Here is an 18,974-nt window from a genome sequence, read left to right on the forward strand (position 1 = left end):
GTTTTACATCTACCTTATTTGTCCCTGCATTCACTGACATTTTATCAGGGACACCTTTTATATAGGTACTTATTGTGCATTATCAGCCCTTCTATACCTTGTTTATCAAAGGAAAGGGACCACCTTAGGACCAGATATTGTTTGATTCTCATCTCTATTATGTTGGTATCACTGTTGATAGTGGTAGTGTCTGTTGTGCTGGTACAGAAAGAAAATAACAGCTATGCTGCTGCAACTGACATACCAACACAACACACTACCATGCACTTTGTTATCACTGCTGTGCTGAGAAGCTGAGAATGGTACACTACCCAAGTAAGGGGTCCCTTTCCGTTCCATGACAGGGTAAAGGGGGTGATAGATGAACTGTAAACCTACATATTACATCTATATCAGGTGTACCTGATAAAATGGCCAGTGGGTGTAGCTACTAAGTTAATAAAACATGAAGGTGATGGCATACTGCCACTATTATTCACTTAATCTGTTATTTTTCCCTTTTTTCTCAGTGCTACCATGTGCCTTACTCCTCCCTGAACATGTTTTTGGGAGGAGATGACAGAGATAGAGACTCAGCCACAGGCTACAGTAAGATACAAGACCAACAACCATTATTTTTCTTAGTCTTTAATTTGTATGATGTTGTAATTTCAGTATATAGTGAATAACATGGACAAAAGAGGGTCAAATAAAGCACTTTTGATGTTGTGTATCACATGTATACGAGTCTAAACAATGGGCTTTTTAGATAAGAATAAGTAAATAGTAATAATAGTCTGGTTTTATACACCCATGTAATGCAGACACAGTAGATCTATTATAGAAGTATTGTAATAGAGTACTAGTATTACTGCACACTTGAAATGAGTAGTGATAAGATGAATAATAGCATATACAATTATATGCAAAAGTACATGTTTTGAAATAAGTAAATACATTTTGAAAATAAAACATAAAATGTGGCCTGTGCAAAAGTTATGGCACTTTATATTTCATGCTTTATTCTTCACAATATGTGAAACTCTAAAATTCACAGAATAATGGCATATTTAAAAGTTTGTTCCCTGTAGAGGATGTGTTAAGTTATTCTTCACTTAGAAAATCAACAAAATGTGTAATTAGACCAGAGATGTTCACATTTTTGCATCGTACTGTACTGTAAATCCATTAGTTTGATGAGTTAGGGGAGTAGTAGCAGGTAGTACTGACAGCGGTGGATTTTTTTATTTCCCTGGAAAGATAAATATGGCCACACCTCTATAAATCTCCAGCCCATTATCTGTTTGGAAAGAAAAAAAAATTGATACCAGCCTGAAACTATTCAGAAAGTGCCCAAGGAGGAAATAGGGAGTAAAGAGCAACTGAGGAGTTGGGATATAGCTCAAGGCCTGTTTCCTGGACAGTAGAGGAAATGACTTCTGTGGTGAATTGTTCAGCTGACACAACAGTTCAAGGACAATTCACTGACTGATGAACAGGATACAAAATGCAGATTATGTAAAAGTAATAGCAGCCTGATCTAATACATATGCTAATGCAGTCATGATACCAGTGCAGCAGTAGGAAGCTTGTACTGGTGTAACAGTATGGCCACTATAAACTTGAAACTTGTATTAAGAACATATTAAAAAACGGTTAGTAGTAGTTTAATTGTGGAGCTGTGGGATTAGTAGTTTACAGCAGTGCTGATAATAGTTGTAGTCGTAAAAGTGTACTGTTTTCCCTGGATGACCACACCTGTATAAAACCTCAGCTCTTTATCAGTCAGGAACAGATGATTTCCTGACTCCAGTCTGTCTCTGCTGTGCTGCTGGAGGGAATTGGGTCATTTGATATGGTCATATTGGCACAGTTGTCTTTTCTCTTCAAACAAATTTGATCTCTCTGTTCTTCTTTGTCTGCTCTTCCTCCTCAGGGATGGGGATGGAGATGTTTGCGACGTTGCTGGGAGCTGCCATTCAGGGTCAGATTGTGGGGGTCTATCACGCTAAGAGAGTGCACGATTGCAGCCAGCTTAATGGTAGTGAAGCATTCTCTGGAAATCACTCAGCCGCACTGGTGAACTTCACCTCTCCTCTCTCTGACACTCTACAGAACACGGTGAGGCTTGAAGAACTACCCCCCCGCATACAGTATCGACAGTAAACATGCACATGTGCCTTTTCTTAGTAATGCCTTGCACTTGACAGTGTCAGCCACATTAGTCTCAGAGAAACCCTGCAGTTATTAAAGGGCACATATAATACATTATTATAGTTTTTCCACCCTGAGCTCCACTTACGTGTGTGGTTTTATGTAATGAAAACCATTAAGATATATGTAAATTACCTCTGTTCTGATTGGTTGCCTCATTCTAAAAGCAGTCCAAGTTCAAACACTCTTCATAACTTTGGCGTGAATGGACGGGGCTAAACTGCTGTAGAAGTTCCTCAATAGGAGGATAAACACCGATCAGGCATAACATTATGTCCTTGTTTCTACGCTCATTGTCCATTTTATCAGCTCCACTTACTATATAGGTGCACTTTGTAGTTCTACAGTTACAGACTGTAGTCCATCTGTTTCTCTGCATACTTTGTTAGCCCCCTTTTACCCTGTTCTTCAGTGGTCACCCCCATGGACCCTCACAGAGCAGGTACTATTTGGGTGGTGGATCATTCTCAGCACTGCAGTGACACTGACGTGGTGGTGGTGTGTTAGTGTGTGTCTCAGTACAATAAAAATCAAAGTCCACTTTTTTATCCTTAAAACTGAACTTGGGACAACTCACTGCTGCATGTGTAAATAAAGCCTCAGATCATGAACCAGCACAGAATATTAATTCATACGAAATGGGAAAGAACCTGATTAATTCTACCTTGCATGGATATTAAAATTATTGACAAATTAATATTCTCTCATTTTTAAAACCATTAAAACATTTTTCTGCCATTTTAAAATATTTTTGTCATCAAAACAAACTTCTGAAAAAAGTCAAAAATACAGACTTGACTCTATTGATGCAGAACACAAACTGAATATACATATAAATCAATACATAATTGGATAATTCCTCACATGTAATCAAACTTAAATAGTGTAGCAAAATGACAAAAACTACTAGTCCTGTCACAGTTATTACATAATCGCCCAATCTCAGTTCTTAGAAATGAACACAGTTACTTGAGATGATCACAATTATTTAAGCAGACAGCAGTTGTTTCCCACAGTCGTTACATTTCACAGTCACATTACGCTGCATCAAATAACATGTAAACTGGGTTTTTTTTTTGGGTTGAGGCAAATAAGTGTAAATGAAAGTAGTAAATGAAATGAAAGAGACACATGAAAACTCTTAAAACTCATGAAAATAAAAAAAGTCTAACTTCTAGTTACACATGAAAACCTTTAGAGGGCAGCACTGAGTAATGTTTGTGTTAGCTACGTAGCGAATGCTAACCTTTTTCAGTATGTATGCTGACAGAATGAGTGTTTTTTTGCTTATATTCTTAAGAAAAAATCAAACTTTTTCTCTACACACTGCAGACATTTAAGTAAATAAGCTATTCATCTTGTTGGGCCACTTTAGGATGGTATTTAAAGTTAGTACAAGTCTAGCTTCATACAGTAAACAAAAAAAAGGCAAATCATTAATTACAATTATTTCTGTTACCATTAATTGTCTGCTAAAATGTCTTGATTGCAGCAGCTCTAATAACAACTCGAGTTCTGAGGGTAAAATGACATGCAATATTAGATTTGAGTATTCTTTATTTTAATATTTATTCAACTAAAAAATAAAAGTGTTTAGCATCTCTTTAGCATTGCCTTCAGGCACAGTGTAGCAGAACTTTTATACCAACTCATTTTCACTGTCCTGACTGTGTAGAAACAGGAAATATGTGTCATATCTGAGTTTCGATACATGTTTGTAAATCTTTGTTCTTGTTTTGCAGGCATTTCTATCTCATTGCTGATCTCAATAATACACAGTTATAATAACAAAATGTGTAACGCCAGCCTGTGTTGTGATCTTACAGAGGAGAGCGTATTTGATTTCTGCATTGGTGATAGGAGGTCTCTACTTCCTGTGCTGCCTTGTGCTGTTCCTTGGAGTGAAGGAGCAATTGGGTAAGAATGGATCTTTCCTGAAATATCCTTTTTTGTATAACAATAAAACATATTTAGCAAAATAGCATATTTGCACAATCACCCCCTTATCTCAGTTATATTAGATAAGCGAGACACAGCGAGACAATAAATGAGACACGTTTGATGTCCAATATTTGCTACGCATCTAATGTGGGTAACAAACAATGGAACCTCATCTGCCAGCAAGTAGAGCTTCAACAAATATTTAAAAGTTCAATAAATTTGATAATTAAAATCATTAAAAATGATTTTAATCAATTTACTTACCTGTTTTTTATGAAACCATAGATGTCTGGGCGTCAGTCCACTGGGAAATAGTTTCAGAGCCAGTTTATAAGGAGCTGGCCTCTTCCTATTTCCCTCGTTATATCAAAAACAGGACTGCAAAACAGCAGAGGGCGCCCGCGAGCGAGTCCTCAATGAATGGGGTAAATGGAGCTCAACGGCTAAAAATGAAAAGTCAAAATAGTTTCTAATCACTCACCCAGAACTTTCTTTTCATTTAGTAGAAGAATGTAAAAAAACTAAAAAAAGCAAAGAAAACTCACCTGTATGTTTCCTTATATCTACAGCAAACGGGTTTTGGGCAGCAGGAAACTAGTGTTACTGCTACTGAGTGCTGAGTGGTTAGCATTACTGCTACTGAGTGCTGATTGGTTGGCGAGCGGAGCAGCTCATTGGCTGTTTCCCCCTCACAAACGTCGTGGACGTACATGAGGCACCGTTTCAAACCCCTCTAACTCGAGTTAAAAGGCTTCTTAAAGTATAACAGCAGTGTTAAAATGTTTTATGCTGTTCTTTGTTCAGGAAATGATTGTATTCTTTTACATTAAAAATGTTTAAGCATTTATAAACTACGATTTTACTCAAATGCTCCATCTTAACCCATTCATTTTGGAGCGCCCTCTAGTGTTTGAGAAACCCATAAGACATTAGAGAGCAGTAATTCTCCTCTATACAAGTTCTGATAGTTTTGTTTATGAAGCTAAATGCTAGTGAGTCACCAGTAGCACACGGTAGCAGCATTATCTTTTTGTGTGTCAGTCAAGTGATCCTTTTCTGTCATCATCTGAGCAGGAGTTGAGGCAGGGTTGTGGATGTTCCTAACTGCCTGTATTTGAGCTCTAACTTGAGGTGATAATGTCATTTTTAAGCAGCCAGTTCAGTCAAAATGATTTTCCTGCTGCTTTGTATTGCTAGCAAGCTCGATCTCAACATTTATTTCTGAGAATAAATAAAAGTGTGCTGGCTAGTGAGCCGTCCATCCAGAACACAAACTTTTTCAGACCACAAACACAGTAAGACAGACACTGCTGAGTTTAAATACACACGTGTAAAGCAGCTTTCAAGTGGCTTAAAAAAACGAAATGAATCTATATAGAATCTTAAACATGATCACTCCCTCGCTTACTGACAAGAAATCACCAAAAAGTGTTTACATGCACTCAATAATCCAATCATAATCAGATTTCTGCAGTTATCCGATTTTTCAAATGGTCATGTAAACACCATACTCTGATCTAGAAATCCAAATAAGAAATCTGATGAAGAGGCTGGATTTTAGCTCAGTAATCAGATTTCTCAGGGCACGAAAACTCTTACTCTGATTTCTTTCGGATTTCTCGGTCTGCGCATGTGCGGAACAGACTCCTGTACCAGAAATACGCGAGCGGTGTTGCCACGAGACGCAGCAAAACACTTTTGGAGCGACACTGAAACCAACTACATTCTCGACAAAATGAAGGATTTAAACGTTTCTTTAAACGTCTTCTTCTGTAGTGTACTGGCTGGTTGTAAAGCAGAAATCAAATTACTGCCTGACTCATGTAGACCTGGAGTTTCACATGTTCTGATTACTCAATTGCTTGTAAACATGTTGAGCAGATTACTAACAAAATCTGATTTTCTGCAGTTATCGGATTATTAAGTGCATGTAAACACACTCAGTGTTTCTTCTGCACTTCTGCACCACTCCATGTTTTTAAACAGCCTCAGGATCCACCAGATTACTATTTAATGTCACTTGCTGTGACTAAAATTGTTTAGTAGTGTTTTTTATTATGTTTTATGTAGTATCTAATTAAAAAGCATAATAAATAAGAATGCAATAATAATTATTTTTATTATTTAAACACACATATGATAAACACACACAGTATGTTGAGCTTTTTTAGTTGTATATTCAAATATACAATTTTCAAATATTTGAGGTAATAATTGATAGAATTATCAACAATGAAAATATTCAGTAGTTGCAGTCCTGCACTAATTAACATCATCAATATTCATGTCTTCATCACCAGCTCCACTGAGTAAGCTGGACCGCATACAAGTGCCGTACCTGACTGGCCTGAAGATGGTTGTGAGACATACCCCGTATCTGTGGCTTGTGTTTGGTTTCCTCTTCTCTTCGGTTGCTTTTCAGGTCAGACACCCAAAACCACAGTGTGTATTATAAGGGCTTTTTAATAGGGCTGTATAATACTGACATAAAATGCAGCGTTTGACAAAGCTGTCAGATATCACAGTGACGAGAAGTGACAAACTGTTATTTAAATAATGTGCCTCTGACTAGAACTACATTCACTTTACCGGGTTTAAGTGGCACAAATCTGATTTTTTTGCCCTAATGTGACTCAGATCTGATGTTTTCAGAGCTGTGTGGACATAAATCTTTTCAAATCCGACCTGAGCCACTTTTCAATGTGGCCTTAGATGGGATACGTATCTGTTTCATGGCCATGCGGCCTTAATGTGACGCTCAGATCGGAATTGATGTGCTTTTTCCCACTGCGCGTGTGCCATCATTCAGGGTTACCATGGCAGCAGCGCCGAACAGAAGTTAAAGCCTGTAAACGGTGGAAAAGCAACTCATCTCACCTTTTTCTCCTTCGTCTCGCTCTAATAATGAAGCTGAGAGCTGATCAGAGTTAATTATCTTCTCAGCGAAGCTCGTTCTGCTTGTTAGTTTGTGCTGATGATGCTCGTGATTCATTCACGTGACGTTACTGAATAGGATGTGCGCATGAGGGTCACTTCAGGACGCCGGTTCGTCACATTAATGACAGATTTGAATCACTTACCTAAACAAGTGTGAACCATCGTGTCAGAGAGATCGGATTTGAGCAAAAAATCGGATTTGAGCAAAGAGGCTTGTAATGTGAACGTATCCTAAATGTGACGCAAGTACAGGTTTTTTGGATGGGTAAACAGAAATCTAATTAATCTCTCCTTTTAGCAAATAGCAAAATACCAAATTACAAAAGCGTCATTCACTATTATGCAAAATAAAAAGAAATGAAATATCAGGAGCTGCTTACATCAGAACTGCAAGCGCATTTTGTGCACTGAAAAGCAGAGAAACAGTCAGCATCAACATCTGCCTCACACACTTAAAACACAGTACTCTGTGTGAGAACAATCTGAATATTTGATGGATTTTTACAGGCTTGTAGTTGAGGATGGAGCAGTCTTTGAGCTATATACATGTATTTCGTAATATGCTACTTAGCGGAATGGTTACATTACTCATCTCCCGTGTGGGAGAGCAGGGATCAGTCCCAGCTCGGAGAAGCACTCGTTGTGTTGTTGTGTTGGCAATATAATGAAGTCTTTATGAGGTTCTTTGGTCTGTGTTATTGTCATTGTTGCTCTTAACCCTTGTGTGGTGTTCAGGTCTGTGGGACCCATTTTCAATGTTTACCAAAAGAAAAAATGATGTGATTTATTATTATTTCAACCTCAGATTCTTGGCCTTTGCTCATTTTCTGTGAAGAACATATTAAATAACCCATTTTCAGTGTCTTCACTCTGTTCACCCCCCACACATTTATATTACACATGTGGTGTTGGGTGAACCCACAGGGAGTAAAAGTGAGGAGGTGCTGTGTCCTTCACTCTGGTCTCCTCACACATGGTCTGCTGTTAGTGTGTGTGTGTGTGTGTGTGTGTATGTGTGTGTGTGTGAGGGTGGACAACATAGACAGTCTGCTGACTGGCCACAGCTGCTAAAGGAGTAGTGGGTCCACCAGACCACTGAGTAACAAAAACATCAACACCACACAAGGGTTAACGATGTGTTTATTGCGATAATGAAAAAAAATAAGATTTATTGCGTAGCCCTAATATTTAATATCATGGTACTGACTGAAAAAATAAAATACAGTGCTGATAACTGTAATGGTTTATGTACGTTTCAGATAGCTCAGGGAAACTTTGCTCTCTTCTGTACGCATGCAGCTGGAATGGGGGCATACTTCCAGCACCTTGTGCTCATATTGCTGGTGAGTGGTCTATTCAGAGGATGCGTGTTTCATTTTTGTTTGACATTATTTATTTTATTATTTTTGTATAGACAACTAAAATGTTTCTCTCATAATGTAGGTTGCAGCCACAGTGTCCGTCCCTCTGTGGCAGACACTGCTAGTCAGACTGGGCAAGAAGACCACTATCTTCGTCGGCCTATCAGTGAGCTTCTTTCCTTTTCTCCTGACTGTTTTTTCAAGTGCAAATTAAGACAGTGTGGATTTAATGAAAAATATGAGTGGATGTGTTTAATGGGGTTAGTATTTAATACAGTCAGTAGCTAAAGCTTTAAGTGGTCTTTATTACCAAGAGTCACATCAAGCAGGGTTGCAATTAATAATTTGCGAGTAATAAAATTAATTAACTAACATTTTTTACTATTTCTCTGTAGTTATTACTTTTTGTTTTCATGTATTTTATCATTTTTCATATTAAAATGTTACGGGCTATAGTGTCATATGGACGCGTCCGACTATAAAAAGCACCTGCGTCTTCGGAGGATTTTGCAGCGAATGTTGCCGTGTAAAAATGGTGAAGCAAAAAATTAGATTTTTTCACACAGTCTATGTCTCTGTCAGACCTTAAGAGGTCATCTGCTCAACCCCAGTCTGACTCACGACCAGTCAAATAATGAAAGACGCTCACGAAGATATTCCTAAATAACTGTCCACTTCAAGCACTTCATGCAGAAGAACAACCACAGAAAGATTTCAGAACTTCTTGGCTTCAGGAATTTGCGTGACTCAGATATGATAACATAAAGCAGACTTTGCCGCGAATTCTGTTTGAAAGGCGGCAAAAATACAGCCGGAAAATAAGGATTTCGTAACAGGAATGAATGTGCACGCGGAAAAACAGCTGCGAAAGAATTCAAAGACCTTAAAATTTAATTCACAGCCTACATGACAGCATGTGAAGAATAACCCTTCACCAAATTCACCTCCCAAATCTTTTTAATGAAAAAAGCGGACTGGATGTGTCAAAGACGTCTGATAATATGTATGATAAGAATCAGGCACGGTGGAAAGCAGAGATACGTAAATCACGGAAATGACCTGGGGTGTGTTGAAAACTATTTTTGTACATATCACTGTTGTCGGCACAAAACCTTGTATCTCCATTTTTGTCGTTTTTCGGTTTTTGACATCATTTGAAAATACTTGTTGCCCTTTACATTGTGTGTAAATTTCATAATGAGTGGAGCAAAAGAAACGACCCAAAACGACTTGGAAAAAAGTCTGGTTCCATTGACTTACATTAAAAGCAAAGTATGTTTTTTCCTTCTCCTGTAAAGTTACCATTTTGAAGACACAAGGTTTTGTTCCGACAGCAGCGATATTATTATTTGGCACTTAAAAAAGCTATTGGTGCTGTTTCTTTTTCCTTTTAGGAGCTAGTGGCTCCTAAAGCTAATATTTTGTCTGGATCCATGTTTAGAATCACTCTTGTGCTCTTGTTTTGCTTCTTTGCAGGTTTATATTCCTGCTCTCATCATTATATCCATCGTGAAGAGCAATTTTCCTATTTTTGTCTTGGCTGGTATTTTAGCCGGCACCAGTCTATCCTCCCTCTATTTACTGCCCTGGTGAGTGAGGCTTTAACATTCCTAAACACTGGCAAGTTGAAACACTGCAATGGACCAAGTTTTGGTCTCTTGCTAAAATTAGCACCATGTGAACAGCATATCATTTGTGTAATTACATTTATGTCATTTATCCAAAGAACAATAACAATAATCCACACAGCAGCCTCCCATGACGTGATGGTCAACATCAGTGAGGAAACATTTGTTGTTTTTCTCGTTGTAGTGATTGTCTTTTCTCTTGGCAGGTCAATGCTGCCAGATGTGGTGGACGACTTTAAGGTGAAGAATCCGTCGTGCACTGACCTGGAGCCCATGTTCTACTCCTGCTATGTCTTCTTCAACAAGTTTGGAGGAGGCGTGTCAAACGGAGTCTCCACTCTAGCACTACAGTAAGAGCTTCATTCAGTCAGACTGCTTTGTTGAATGTGGCTGCTGGTCTGTTTCAGTCTGTACACTTCATGCTTGAAAGTGTTCGAAACCTACATCAGTACAATTGAGTGTCAATAGGAATGAAAAGTCCATATAAATAGTACAAAATTAAAATTCACAGGAATGTATAGGAATCCTCCTGGAGATCCAGCATCCTACAGAGCCTAGTTAACACCCTGATCCAACAAATCAAAGGTTTAGCTTTCAGGATGGACGATAGCGCTGGTTTTCTTTTTTAAGGAAAGTTAGTATCCCAATACCTGTATTTTTATTTTTGAATATTCTTTTAAATATTATCTTGAGTATTCACGATTTCTAAAAGAATAACAGAAGCTCAATATGTTTCTCAAAATGTTTCTCTTTAATAACTGAATGTAAAAAATTCCCAATGCTGCTTTCATTAATACTATTATGGTGTTATTATTTTTACTAATATTGATTAGATTTACATTTACAGCATTTAGCAGACGCTCTTATCCAGAGCGACTTACAAAAACTGCTTTGTCTACTTAGAGAAAGTATCTTTGCTAGTTACCAACAGGTCAGAGAGAAAGCCAGTCCTGAGCTCAGAGACTGCTAGAAACAAAATACCTTGTTGATACTGAGAGAAAAAGGAGCAGAATTAAACACAGCGCAGTTCAATACATTACAATAAATACTTAACTCATTTAAGTGCCGTCTAAAGAGACGTGTCTTCAGTCTGTGTTCGAAGACCATGAGACTCTGCTGTTCGGACAGCCGGTGGGAGTTCGTTCCACCACCTGGGCTCCAGGACAGAGAAAAGTCTTGATGTTATTATAGTTATTATAATAACATCATATAATATAATTATAATAACATCATATAATATTGATGCTATTATAGTTATAACTATAGTGTTGTTGATTAAAAGAATATTATAGTTATTTTTACTTTGCACACTTGCATAAATATGTATGTGTTTAATATTCCTTTTTAATAAAATGTACTACAACAACGTAATGAAAGAGCATGATAAATAAATAAAAAATTATTTTCATTTCGGTTGCATTAAAATGCTAAACCAGGGCTCTTACCCAATTTGGCAACCCTGAACATGCTCCTGGCTGGTTTGAAGAGATGTTAGTGGTGCAGGAAAGCAGAGGAAACAGCATCTTTTTATCCTTCGTCTTAAAAATGAGATCTTTTTGGTCAGCTCTTGTCAGTGAATGGGAGGGTGATTGAAGTTTTTAAGTCCCTCAAATCATCTTTACACCAGAGCGTAGTCTAAACTGAGCAAGGCTGGCTTAAACACCCAGTCCAGATAATTTACCTACAGCTCTGGACAGCTAACAGGTGCTAGTAAAAAATTGAACTGGACTGAAAGTAAAACTGATTGTCAAGTCAAGTCAAGGCTTTATTGTCATTTCAGGTTTATACGAGTACACAGTGAAACGAAACAACATTCCTCCAGGACTATGGAGGACCAGATTTTCCAAAAATGAAAAATATATAAAATTAAAAAGAAATGATGTAGTAAATTAATATATGAAGTAGAATTGCAAAGAATAATGATGATAAATCATAATAAATAATAATAAATATACATAACAAATAATATATTAATAAATAAAATCTTATATAAATTAGTATGTCTGCATTTATTTATGTCTATTTAGTAATTTCCCGTTTTTGTATTTATTTTTTTTTGTTATTTATGTTTCTTTATTAACATTTTTTCAGTTTTTCTATTCATTTATTTCCATAACTGTTAATCTCTATATTTATTTATTTCTCTATTTATTTATTTCTGTATTTCCTTGTCCTTATGCTAATAAAGGGGCTGTCAGTCAATGATGTCACAGCATCTTAATATTCCTATTGGTTGATCGATGTCAGATTCTGTAGATCGATTGTTCATGTCTTGCTCTCTCAGCGGTAACTAAGGACCAGACAGTACAGTGGTGTCTTCTTACAGCAGCGGACAGTCAGAGATCTGAGAGTCTCGGCTGATCTGGCTGAAAATGCAGGTCCGGATTGTTTACTTGTTTGTGTTGGAGGCTGTGGCGGACAGCTGCTTCCATTTTGCTGCCTCTGCTGATTCAGAGGTTGACCCAGTAGTGTTCAGAACTTTGGAGGAGGTTCAGCGTCTTTTTCTAACAATTTCAGATTACACAGACATTTGGACGCCCTTCTCACATACGACCTGTGGAGCCATCGAGAGTTATTTATCGGCAGGTTTGTCTGTCTGTGGCACTGCAGCTCTTTATGGAGTGAAAGCACAGTTTAATCAGCTCTTCTCCTCCTGGGCTTGATTGCTGAGCCTGAACGTGAAAAACACGCCCCCTCATTATCATATGAACGACGAAATACAGAAATAAATAAATGAATTAATGAAAAAATAAACAATTAAATGAATACCTGAATCAATGAATAAAGAGAACAATTACTAAAAATATAGATACGGAAAAAATATATAAAAATGGCATTAATAAAACAATAAATAGTACAGAAATAAATAAATTGAGAAATATATATCTGCAGGAAAAGGAAATGTGTGTATAATTACAATCACAATAAGCAATATATACTTTATTTAGTTTTTTTTTTTTATTTATTGATTAATTTACTGAGCCATTTATTTTTTAATTTTATTTATTTATCAATTTGGCAAATCTGGTCCCCCATACCATGGACCAACACAGGAACACAAGGGCAAAACAATACAATAAACACAGCTCAGACAATACAGTATAATAAATAAATACAAAAGACTTACAATAAACACAAAACAGGACACAGGCAGTACACGGTACTGAGAGTAGCTGGAGCTGTGCAAAGGAGGATGTAACACACTATGACATATTAGCAGCTTAGCAGATAGCCTAGCATATATGAGCGTAGCAGTCACTGAGGTAGCAACCAGAACAGCAACATACAGTATACAGTGTTTGGTTGATACAGTAATTCTAGCAGCTAACATTGTTAAAGTACAATGTGCAAAAATGCAGGTATTCAGATCTACAGTTACATCAGATGAAGTATTTCAGTGAAATGCAGTAATTATGTTTAAATGCAGTGTTCCATATGTGTGTGTTTGGGTCCGTGTGGGTGTCCTTCAATTCAATTGTCTCACAAGCTGTGCTCAATCACAGTGTCCAGATGTGAGTCCAGTGTGCAGAGCTGGTAACTGTGTGCTACTGGTGACAAGCAAATATTCGGCTTGATAAATGTTTGTTTACATATGGAAATGCATGGGTTCATAAAATTGAAAGCTGTGTCAGTCATTCAAATAGCGTTTCCATTTTTTATTATCTTAATTATTGAATTTATTAAACATTACAGAATATTGGTTGCAGCCCTGATATTGATACTTTTAGAAGTCTTCTTGTTCACACTAAAAGGGGAAATTTCTACAGCGAAAATTAGTGAATACAGACATCACTAAAAATATTTAAAACATCCTCGGTTAACAGCTGGTTCAAGAAATGGTTGAATAAGAGAGAACGTAAAATAACACAATAATCAGCCTATACTGTATAATTTATTGCTCTTTTTGATATTGCTTGTGCTTATGGTCCTATCATACACATTAACTTGCTACAATGATTTTTCAAAACAATAAAATAAATGGAAAACAAAATTACTGCTGTTTGTAACTTGCTGTTTTTATGAAAGGAATGGATTACAAAAGGAAAGTATTTGGTACTATATTGATCATCCGTCTCGCTTCAGCGTCATTAAGTATATATCATATTAGATCTGGTATATATATATATATATATATATATATATATATATATATATATATATATATATTTTCTATACACCATATATATATATTAGATCTGAACTGGAGCTGCAGGACGGTAGATGTTCAGTGTAAGGCTTGGTGACTGCTGCCCTAAAACATGCTGTAATACTCTTTACCTGGTCTCCACAGCTTCGCAGGGTACCAGTCTGGGGCGTGTAAACACCACTCCAGAGTGATCACCACACTGCAGGTGCTCTTCGCACCAGTACCCATCGTCCTGCTGCTAATGGGCCTGGTGCTCTTCTTCTTCTACCCCATCAATGAGACGCGGCGTCAGCAGATCCAGACTGAACTGCAGAAAGCAGCGTAAGTGACATTATTGTTCATGTTAAAAATATTACATGTTCATGAATAAGTAGCAGTGTGATAAAGCAAGGGTGTCAAATCTCTGGCAAAAGTCCTTAAAACAGCCATGGGGTGAGAATGCCTATGGCAGTAATTAGTCACAGTTGTGAAGCTAAGAGGTGTTAAGTGTTACTGCAGAGGGTAACACTAGGGGGCTAAGCCTGTACTAGGGGCGCCTGGTCTCCAAAGAACTTTTTTTAATGGCCCAAAAATGATTATAATGCACTCTTAGAGCTAGGGGTGCAACGGTTATTCGACTTTAATTCGACTAAAATCTGCAACCAAATTAGTTGGCAACTAATTTAGTAGTCAGTTAGTTGCTGACGTCATTACACATCTCTCTCGCGCTCACTCGGAATGTTTTGACATTACTGCTTACTGGAGAGTTAACAGCAGCGCGATGGCAGCCTCAAGAACAAAATCCTCCGAAGTGTGTGAGCTAAACTCAGAGAAAAATGTTGTCAGTTGTGCTGTTTGTAAAGCCGACCTTAGCTGGCACAGAGCACATCCTCCATGCAGGAGCGTCTGAAGAGGAAACTCGTCAGTCCACTGAAGGAAGAAGATTCTCGGTTAGATACGCTGCATCCCAAACCGCATACTAGCACACTAAATAGTGTGTAAAAATAGCGCATATACCATTATAAGTGCACTCATTAGTGTAGTATGTGAAGGACAGAAGTGTGTGGTTTGGGACGTGGCAATAGTTGTGCTAGAGAGCTAGTTAGCTAATGGTAATGTTAAAAGCTGTCCCACTTCATGTAAGCAGCTGTAATGTTGCATTTTCTCTGGTATTGTTAATGCAGTTGGAACAGAGAAGCAAGTAACTCAGAATCATTCAGATTTAACTGTTCATAGAGAACAAGTTTGCCACAAACGTTCACCACTTTCCCATCCACTCCGTCAGAGCGCATCTTCTCCGCAGTGGGGAGTATCTGTTCTCTGAGGAGAGCGAGACTCTCACAAGAGCATGCAGAGATGCTGACCTTCCTCTGTTTCATTAAAGATCTGTTATTGTAGAGTTTAGCTTCAGCGGAGTGTAGACAGACGGCAGAACGCACAGGTCACAGAATTTAGATTGATTTGTTTATTTACTTGATTATAGGGAAACTGATTTAGTTTTGTCATATTTTATTGCTGCTACTTTGCACAACCTTGGTTTTAAATTTTGACAGGAAAAAAGAGTTTTTTTTATCTTCCATATTAGCAGGAAAGTTCATTACAGTAGTGAATTTTTGAATAAGTTATTCATTTTTATTGTCTTCATTGTTAGTTAGCAAATGCATAAAACAACCTGAAGTGAAATTTTAAAGCCAATAGCTACATAAGAGTCATTTGGTAATGTAATGATTTATAATCCGAATAATCGATTATTCGTTTCAGTAATCGATAGATTGCAGACCTACTTAGAGCAGCAACGGCCAGAAAATGTCAAGTACATCAGTCGTGTATTTGGTCAAATTGGCACACAGTAGATGTGTCTCTTTGTAGTTTGTATTAAGCACAGTGCCAGTATAACAAACACTATATCCATCCTCTTACAACAGATCAAGCAAAAATACTGAAGTCAATCAATGCTCTCTCCTCTCTCTTAGATCAGCTGCAAGCTTCTAAATATATTATTCAAACACACAGATTATTGATCAGTTCAGTCTCGGTTGGTCCAATCAGAAAGAGCGTGATTTTGCTCTGTAGGCATGTTTAATAAGCTAGGCAACAAAATTTAAGTCATGGTGACAAAATGATATTTTATTTTCTCAGTTAAATTTAATTCTGTATTCATTTTAACTGAAAGCTTATACAGTTCTCCTTGGCTTTCTTCTTGATCACTAACCTCCATCAGATCTGCTCCTTCAGTCCTGTCAGTCTCCTTCAGCTTCTTTCTCTCCCTCTCTTCCTGTGTTTAACAATACATTAATTTTTATTAAACTCAGGTTTACAAGAACCTCAAGGAAATAATGATCAGGGTCGGGGGGGTGTTTGGGTGGAAGAAAGAAGCCATTACTGAAGAAAAAACACATCAAAGTACATCTGAAGTTTGCCAGAAAGTGTGGCGCAAACCTGACACTGCCCATTCTTCAACAAACACCACCCAAAGACAGTTTCATCCACCAGGCTGTCAGCATGCTCAACTTTCTCCCTACTTTGCCCCTCCTCCCCCCCTTCTGCCCCCCACACACACAAAGTTTGGACCCAAACACAGGTTCCTGACCCCCACTCCCCAATACTGAACTCTGACATTCCCAGGGACTGTTACGCACTCATCACTTTCTGTACGCAACCCTTTAACTGCTCCATAAGCTCAGTCTAACTGCACTACTGTTTATAATTGCACTATTTTTACCCACAGACCTTAATCTGTTTGTGCCTTATGTCACTTTAGTGTTAATTTCAGGACCTTCTTATATTTATATTATTTTTTTATTATTCCATTTTTCTATAATTATTGTTTATTTTTACGATTAGTGTTTAGTGTTTATTTAGTGTCTATTTAATTCACACATTTGCTGTTTACCATCTATTTAATGTTATCACTACACCATGGGCGCTGAGAGTAACACAATTTCAATACTCTGTATGTCCTGTACATATTGTAGTATTGACAATAAAGCTGACTTAACTTGATCTAAACAGTGAAGTATGGGGGTGGCAGCATCATCCTGTGGAAATGCTTTTTCTCAGTGGGGACTGGGGATGTTGTTAAAATTGAAGGACAGATGGATGGATGGTGCAAAATACAGGGAGATACTGCAAGACAACCTGGTTCAGTCTGCTAAAAATCTAAAGCTTGATAATAATGATTCCAAGGCCAAAGCAACACAGCAGTGGTGGAGCAACAAAAAGGTGAATGTTCTACAATGGCCAAAAGTCCAGATCTCAGTGCAGTCAAGAATATTATGCACTATTTGAACATTGTAGTCCACAAGTGTCTTCCAACCAACACGCACAAACTGGAACAATGGGCAAAGAATGGAAGAATCAGCCAAGGTGGTAGAAACTCACCCAGACTTCTAGCTGTTATTGCAATAAAGTTTTTCTACCACACGCTAGTCTGAAGGGATTGGATACTTACACAAGCAGCATTTTTCATTTTTTACTTTTTTTAAAAAAAAAATGCTGACTGACTGATTTACTTTAAGGCCACATTGCTTTGCAATAAGAACACTGACTGGAACAGTCTGTGTATCAGTTGTTATCCAGATGTTTGTGACTTTTAAGTGGACTGAATACTTTTGAAAGGCGCTGCCTCATTAAGCTTATCGTTAAGAGTACTTTAGTCATTATGTGACTGTATGTCATCTCTTTTTCTTACTCTCTCACTACAGAGCGGAGACCAAAACAGAGACAAGGCAAGAAGCTTATCTGTGAAGAATGCATACTGGATCTGAATATGCCTGAAGGGACCTGTATGATTGTGCTGTTCATGTAGCTCACTAAACAGCAATGAATGTGTTTTTTTTTACTTAGACATCCAGAGAAAATTGTGGACATAAACGCGTATATCTGTACAATGTTGTAGCAAGAAGGTGTTCTCAAATAAACGTTCTTATGCTTGTTCCTAATATGCGTAGATCCAGTGCTGTATTCAAACGTATATAGAATTTCCTGTTGTAATATTTCTATATTTATTTATAATAATTTTAAAGGAACCCACAAGGCATTCAGTGTCGACAGCACCCTCTGATTGCGTATATTCTTGAGTCCTTATGCGTCACTTCACAGTCACTTACGTCTAAATCCTAATACATTATAAATCACACTGCATAACTGCCTTCAGTTAAGCAACTCTACCACTTTGCCTAGCACTCCAGTGGGTGTTTACAGTGGAAGCAGAAGTATAGAACATGTTACGTAACAGAATATCTGGCAGCACATTAGAGAGGGAGTGTGTTTGGCAGATGAGTGACAATGGCTTAATCACCATGGTCAATCTTCACTCTTACACAGTTAACTAGACCAGCGTTTCTCAACTTGTAGTTAAACTCACATTGATAAACCAATAACAAAGAAGCAGAAATCAAGTAAGATTTATTACTATTGTTCATTGTGAAGACGCTAATCCAAAAACCCCCTGAGTATGGATTATTTCAATTGAGGCGCTAAAACCCTCAAAACTAAAGAGGCGTCTCCAGACCAAACCATGACTCCTGTGGGAGCCACAAGAGTGTTTTCAGTGAAAACACGATAGACTGCAGCTCCAATCACAGTCCACATCTACATCTGCCCCCCCCCCTTTTTTGACATCTCTGCAGATGTATGTTTTTTAACATGTTATGCTTTTAACATAACTGCAAATTTTGGTCTTTGTGATTGAAGTGAAATTGGCTATCTGATCTTTTTCAGGCCCTAATTCACAGGTTTTCAGTGTGAGCGTAACGCGGCAGAATGACGCAGACACTCGTGGGTAAA

The 18,974-nt window shown here is 37.7% G+C and overlaps 1 protein-coding gene across 1 annotated transcript in view; it reads left to right on the forward strand.

Annotated features, from left to right (window-relative positions):
* The window catches only part of LOC118822341 (sodium-dependent lysophosphatidylcholine symporter 1-like), a 29,291-nt gene extending 11,164 nt beyond the window's left edge, over positions 1-18,127 (forward strand). The window contains exons 5-14 of the mRNA XM_036591318.1: positions 510-588; positions 1,916-2,100; positions 4,020-4,110; positions 6,435-6,556; positions 8,331-8,414; positions 8,515-8,598; positions 9,909-10,021; positions 10,267-10,410; positions 14,352-14,528; positions 17,891-18,127. Of these exons, the coding sequence (XP_036447211.1) occupies positions 510-588; positions 1,916-2,100; positions 4,020-4,110; positions 6,435-6,556; positions 8,331-8,414; positions 8,515-8,598; positions 9,909-10,021; positions 10,267-10,410; positions 14,352-14,528; positions 17,891-17,933 (1,122 nt within the window). The 3' untranslated portion in view covers positions 17,934-18,127. The remainder of the gene's footprint in view (positions 1-509; positions 589-1,915; positions 2,101-4,019; positions 4,111-6,434; positions 6,557-8,330; positions 8,415-8,514; positions 8,599-9,908; positions 10,022-10,266; positions 10,411-14,351; positions 14,529-17,890) is intronic.
* The last annotated feature ends 847 nt before the right edge of the window (positions 18,128-18,974 follow it).

The sequence above is a fragment of the Colossoma macropomum genome, unplaced genomic scaffold (assembly GCF_904425465.1).
Source record: "Colossoma macropomum unplaced genomic scaffold, Colossoma_macropomum, whole genome shotgun sequence".
Taxonomy (NCBI): Eukaryota; Metazoa; Chordata; class Actinopteri; order Characiformes; family Serrasalmidae; genus Colossoma; species Colossoma macropomum.